The 6,746-nt window shown below is 43.7% G+C and overlaps 1 protein-coding gene across 1 annotated transcript in view; it reads left to right on the top strand.

The window, feature by feature from the left end:
- KHDRBS1 (KH RNA binding domain containing, signal transduction associated 1) overlaps positions 1-6,746 on the top strand; it is a 21,466-nt gene that overhangs the window by 3,425 nt on the left and 11,295 nt on the right. The window contains exons 2-4 of the mRNA XM_042015597.1: positions 3,368-3,495; positions 4,556-4,672; positions 5,611-5,757. Coding sequence (XP_041871531.1) covers positions 3,368-3,495; positions 4,556-4,672; positions 5,611-5,757 — 392 coding nt within the window. The remainder of the gene's footprint in view (positions 1-3,367; positions 3,496-4,555; positions 4,673-5,610; positions 5,758-6,746) is intronic.

Raw genomic sequence — 6,746 nt, 5'->3', positions numbered from 1 at the left:
CTCCCTCCTTTGGCCATTCCCGTCCTCCCTCCTTTGGCCATTCCCGTTCTCCCTCCTTTGGCCATTCCTGTCCTCCTTCCTTTGGCCATTCCTGTTCCTGCTGCTGTGGCCATTCCTGTTCTCACTCTTCCTGTCCTCATTCCTTTGGCCATTCCCATTCCCCCCCAGGAGCTTTTCCCACCTGTGCCGTGTCCCACAGCTCACCTTTCCCTCCCCATGCCCCTTCTCCTGGCAGTGCCCTCCCTTCCCAGCAAAGCTCCAAAAGCAGAGCTGCCTGCCCAGGAATCCCAAGCCAGGGGGTGTATTTTGGGGAGGGAAACTGTGGGATTAGGCTTGCCAAGTTCTTGAAATCCATCCAGGAACAGGTTGCTGCTTCCCCTTCCTGAGAAATCAAACCAGCTGGGAAGCAGGGAGGGATGGAGGAGCCTCTGCTTTCCTCAGAGGTGCCACCCCAAACTCTTTGGGGATTTTTGGGGGAGCACAGGGTCAGTATTATTGTGCTGTTCAGGTAATGTTTTAGCCTTTCAAATGAAGTGAACATACCTGTGCTCCCAGAGCCCAGCTGTGCTGCAGGCCAGCCTTTCCCATGGATTTTTATTATTAAGGAAAAACCTGGGCTTAGCTCGGGAGCACAAACGAGGAGCAGCAGCGTTACCAACCCCCTTTACCTGCCCCATAGGAATCCTGCTGAGCCAATCCCTGCCCCACAGGAAGCCCTGGAAAAGCCACTCATGCCGCCAGCCTGCTGACATTCCCCGTGGCAAGCAGGTAACCTTCTCCCAGAAAACCTCTGGAATGGGCCTGGATCCTTCCAGGAATCCGGGTTTTATCCGACAGCTGCTCCTGGTGTCACATCCAGGTCACCACTGCCCTGGGTTTATCCTTCCTCACCTCTTTCCAGGCTCCCCACTTGGATCTGGAGGTGTCACTCACGCTGCCCTGAATTCCCAAAGTTTGGAAAAGCTTGGAATTCCTCTGCTGCTCCTTCTCCTCCCCTACGTTTTATGTTCCATTTCAAGGCATGGAGGTGCTGCTGCTGCTTTTTTTTTTTTTGTCTTTTTTGAGTGATTTTTTAATTCCTTGTGGCCCTCCCAGAGCAATTCCCAGATGTTTCTGCAGCTTTGGCAGGAGGCAGAGATGGATTTTGCTGGGTGTGAACTGGGATTCAGTGGTTTGCAGAGGCTTTCACCCAGTCCTGTGGTGTTTTCAGGAGGCAGGAAATTCCTGTATTTAGTTCCATTTTAATGTTTAATTTGAACAGCAATGAATTCCTGTTTAGTTTCATTTTATGAAGGAAGTTTCAGGGTGTTTTATTCTGGATGTGTGTGGAGTAAACTCTTGTTTATCAGCAGGATGCATTTTCAGAAAAACAAATTATTTGAGAAGTGGCTTTATAGGGTTTTAAGTTATCCTGAACCAGGCCACCAGTGCAGCCTTTCATTTCCAAATCTTGATTCTCTGCTCTGTTCTGGGAGTTAAATTAAAAAAAAATTACATAAAACGAACCAAGGCAGCCCTTTTGTCTTACTTTATAGATTTGGCAGTGCATGAACTTGAGGGTTTTTTACTTTTGCTTTGTATCTTCAGAAAAATCACTTCTTTTTAAAGCAAAATTCAAGAGATCTCTTTCAAAACGACTCAATTTTGAAAAGTAAGGAGTCATGGTAACACTTTTGTGAGGGAGCCAAGGGGCTGCAGTGAGGAGAAATACAAAATTCAGTGGTTTTATCACAATTCTGTGCCATGGTTTGAGCCTAGTTTGCAACCCCAAAACCTCTGAGTTCTGTTTAGATCTTCCAACTAAAACCCACTTTATTACTGGGCCTATAATTAAAAATAATTCGTTAAAATAGAGATTATTTAATGATGTTTCCTTAAGAGTGGATTCATTTTTTTATGGCTGTGGTCAGAGACGCTTCTCAGCCCAGGGCTTGTTCCGAGGGGTGACGGTGACCCCTTGTTCCCCTTTGGATGATCCCAGAATATTCCCACATGGATAATACCCCAAGTATCCACCACCATTAAGGTTGGAAAAGACCTCCAGAACCATCAAATCCACGTGGCAGGCTCGTGGAGCTGTGAGCAGGAGCATTTCAGGCTCAAGCAGATGGTTTGACGTGGCCAGAAACCCCAGGAAATACAAAATATTGCAGCTGCACGGTGCTGTAAATGCTGCCCGTGACTAAACAGGCTGCAGTTTGCCCTTGCAGCTCCATCCCAATGCTGTGGATAATCTTGGGAAGTGTCTCTTTGCCCTGGAAAAGGCTCAGGAATTACATTTGCAGCCCTTGGGTTTGTTGGTGAAACGGCTCCGTTTGGTTTTTCGCCAAGGGTCGTGCTCCTCTCCTGGTAAAGAGCCTGAACTCAGGATTTGGGGTGGATATTAATGATGTGAGCGGTTTGGGGGGGTTTTTTTCTGTTGGACCAAAGGTTCATCAGGAATTTGGGGTTATTAGCAATGGATTGGCTCCAAATTTGGATGAATTTGTCATGGAGTTGTTGGGTTTTAACTAAAGATTGTGCGTGACCGGCCACCTCTGGAAAGGGAATTCCAGGCAGCTTCCATTTCTTCTGGAAAATGCTGGGGGTTATTCCTGCACGAGGAAAATGCATTAATAACTCAGAAATGCCTGGAAGAGGATTTTCAATCTCCATGTGGGTCATCTCTCAGTGAAAGCTGAATTTCCAGGCGGCTTTGAGGAGGTGTTTGTGTACCAGTCCCTAATTAACTTCCCTTAATGACCCACTTCCAGCAGGTTATTGGGACTGTCCCAGCTCCCCTCAGGCTGCAGCATTCCTTCCCTGCAGCCAGGCCACCTCAGTGGGGTTTTAAAACTCATTTTTAATTCACCACAGGAAATTAAAAACCCAAAAATCTTATTTTGAGGGCCAAAAAAATTCATAGTTGCATTGCTGAGAACTTGTGACACTTTTATGGCTGCACACCTGAGGGTTTAAAAACCCAGTTAGGAATTATTTGTGTGCTAAATCGGAATTTATTTCATGAAATGAGGCTGGGAGAATTTCCTGACCCAGACCACACTGGTGTTTATTGGGAATCTTTTCAATTTAACTGAAACTCGTCGTGCCAGGAGGTGTTGCCACCACTAATTAAAGGACAGATTTCCAATAATTCGAGTTGGATGCTAAAAAACCTGCTGATTTCTGTCGCATGATAGCAAAAATTTATAATTTTCACGTGGTTTGGGCTGGTTTCTTTGTAGATTTAGGGTGGGGGCTGCGTTCAGGGGCTGGCAGAGGAAGGCACAGGAATTTCCTTGTGGCATTTGTAGGGTTCAATCCTTGTCACGATTCCATCTCTGAATGTTTGAGGAATATAAAGCAGCCCTATTTTTATCTTGTTTAGAAATTGAAAAAATTCAGAAGGGGGAGCCAACAAAGAAGGATGAGGAAGAGAACTACCTGGATTTATTTTCCCACAAGAATATGAAACTGAAAGAACGAGTTCTGATCCCTGTCAAACAGTACCCCAAGGTGAGGGCCAGAAAAGAGCAACTGAATCTCTGGGATTTGCTTGTTTTCGGTGGGATTTTGTGGCAGGAGTTAATCCAGTGTTCCACTGTGGGATTTGGTTTGGGTTTTTTTTTTCCTTTGCAGGCCTGTAGGGTTTTTATTTCTAATATATTGAGTTTTTCTAGATTGTCTTGGGTTGTGCATAGCTGGGATCTGTGCTTGCTGGAACAGACAATTCCACGTGTGGAGCTTTGTGTTTTAAATTGAAGAACTCATTTAACTCCTTGAAGATTTGCTGTGAAGCTGCTGCAGAGTAGATGTTGGAATTAAACAGTTCAGGGGTGTAAATTTAGCTTGATTGTTCTGCTGGAGCTTTTTTTTTCCATGAAAAGAAGGGCTTGAAACTTAAATTTTCCTTTTGAAACTCAAATTTTCCGTTTGAAACTCAAATTTTCCTTTTGAAACTTAAATTTTCCATTTGAGACTCAAATTTTCCATTTGAAACTTTAATTTTCTGTTTGAAACTCAAATTTTCCGTTTGAAACTCAAATTTTCCGTTTGAAACTCAAATTTTCCGTTTGAAACTCACATTTTCCGTTTGAAACTCACATTTTCCTTTTGAAACTCAAATTTTCCGTTTGAAACTCAAATTTTCCGTTTGAAACTCAAATTTTCCGTTTGAAAGTCAAATTTTCCTTTTGAAACTCAAATTTTCCTGTGCATTTTTTGGGTGAGGTGAGGAAAAAATGGAGAATGTTTTTTTTTTTTTGTCAGCTAACAGAACATTCAGAAAAATTTTTGTTTTGAAACTTAAATTTTCCATTTGAAACTCAAATTTTCCGTTTGAAACTCAAATTTTCCATTTGAAACTCAAATTTTCCGTTTGAAACTCAAATTTTCCTTTTGAAACTTAAATTTTCCTTTTGAAACTCAAATTTTCCTGTGCATTTTTTTGGGTGAGGTGAGGAGAAAACGGAGAATGGTTTTTTTGTCAGCCAACAGAACATTCAGAAAAAATTTTGTTGAAGCTTTTGAGCTCTGGAGCTGATTTTTGTTTGGTTTTTTTTTTCTTCATTTCCAGTTCAACTTCGTTGGGAAGATTTTGGGACCTCAAGGCAACACCATTAAAAGACTTCAGGAAGAAACTGGTGCTAAAATCTCCGTGCTGGGGAAGGGTTCAATGAGAGATAAAGCCAAGGTAAGGGAAAACACACACCCACAAAATTCCTTGTTTATGGTGGGAGAATTAATGGCTCTCCAAGCATTTTCTTAAAAACCAACCCAGAAAAAGCTTCTCTAAAAGATGAAGCGCAAAGTTGATAAAATAAGAATTAATCCCAGCTCCTCCCTGAAGAACCATTCACTGAAGGAATCTTTTCCCCCTCCATCAAAAGATAAAAATCCCCTTTTTTAGCTGCTCCCTCTGAAATCCTTGCATTCTTCTGGTTCAGTGGAGTTGTTGGAGCAGCATGTTCCTGATAATCTTTGGTGAATCACAGAGTGCCAGGAGGGGTTTTTTAACAGCAAAAAAAAAAAAAGAAAATCTGGGGAAAAAGATGGTTTTTATTTCTTCCTGCTTGTTTTCCAAACTGAGCTTAAGAATAGGCAGAGCTGTAAATTAATGCTGCTTTGACTTGAGCAGCACAAAAAGCTTTTTAACACTTCCAGGTTGGTTGTAACTTCTTAAATAACTGAAAAACAGTCCAAAAACCAGAGATATCTTAAAGAGATCTTGGAGCAGAGGTAGAGGAGCTGTTTGAGGCATGGAGCTCTACAAAGTGGTGTAGAAGAGGGTATTTCAATATTCTGAGGTCAAAATTTGGCTGGCACCAATTAAAAAGGGTGATTTAGTAAAAAAAAACCATCCAGCCATAAAAAGGTAGAAGGTTTTTTCTTACAAAACTCTTCCCATCCATGCTCTGTACCCAAAATCCCTTCCCAAACCCCCCCCAAAAAAAAAACCTCATGAAGAGGCAGCAACAAAAAGGTGAAAGATTTTTTCTTCTCAAACTCCGTATCCAAAATACCCTTACAGACCCTGGCAAGGCTCAGAAAAAGAGCTAAAAAGAGGTCCAAAAAAGAGCTTTTTCTGCCTCTCAAATAGATTTTCGAGCCCTGTGCTGTGCTTTGTTGCAGGAGGAAGAGCTCCGCAAAGGGGGAGATCCCAAATACGCCCATCTCAACATGGATTTGCACGTTTTCATCGAGGTTTTTGGGCCCCCCTGCGAGGCCTACGCCCTCATGGCCCACGCCATGGAGGAGGTCAAGAAATTCCTCGTCCCAGTGAGTGTCCTGCTCCTCTTTTTTTCTTTCTGAGGGATGGATCTGCCTCAGGATGGATGAGGTTTGCTCCTCCTGGGTGTAGCTGAGGAGAGCTGGAGTGGGGCAGCTTTGGAGAATCCTTCAGGAAGGTGGTTTTTATTCCCCTAATCATGATTCAAAAGATGAAATTCCCAGAGGAAACACTTGGGAGTGGGGATGTCTCTCCCAGGAGGAGCTGTGGGTGCCTTGTCCAGCTCCATGTGCCAGGTTGAGTGGGAAAATGAGTTTAGCCATGGGAGAGGCTTCTTGGATGGCTTCCCCCTGACTTGGAACTAAAAATCCAGCCGGAAAACTTCATTGTCAGGTCAGGAATTAAACACAGAGGTGTTGAAGGGGGTGAGGATGAGGAGGGTGACTGCCCAGGCAGCTCAGTTGTTGAGTTTTGTGGCTTTTTTCTGAGTTAAATCGATATTTTTGCAGCTTTAAGTGTGGAAAAAAAAGCTTTTTGCAAAGCAGGTTTTCCTACTTTTCCTGCCTCTTCTCACTGGCTCGGGGATGTGTTTTCCTGCTGAACCTTTTTCATGCCTTCATGGCCAAATTCCTGTCATTTTGTGCCAGTGGGTGACAGGATTGTGCTGGAATTTTGCCTCCGAGGGTGGCAGAACTTGGAGGAATCTCTCCCATGCTTTTAAAATTCAAATTGGTCGTTAAATTAGGGGAAAAAAAACGGGGAAGTTCCCACATCTGGTGGGAGATTCCTCGCTCTGTGGTGTTGCTGTGGCACTGGGGAGACCCTGGCTGGGAGGCTCAGGGTGGAGTGTCCTGGATCCCCTCAGATCTTCCCCCTCCTGTGCCAGAAACCCACAAGGGATATGTAAGGAATGATGGATATCTCTGGATTATTAATTCCGGCTGAATGTGTGTGAGATATTCAGTGTGACTGAAATAAGATTGCAGTGGGATAGGGAGCACTGGGATGGTGCTGGGATCACCAAGGGAGCACTGGGATG

This window comes from Corvus kubaryi, unplaced genomic scaffold (assembly GCF_017639235.1).
Source record: "Corvus kubaryi isolate FWS band 111438036 unplaced genomic scaffold, C.kubaryi_AGA036_p1.0 split3-37304, whole genome shotgun sequence".
NCBI classification, from domain to species: Eukaryota; Metazoa; Chordata; class Aves; order Passeriformes; family Corvidae; genus Corvus; species Corvus kubaryi.
Note: the sequence above shows the minus strand (reverse complement) of the source record. Positions and strands in the feature narration are given on the sequence as shown.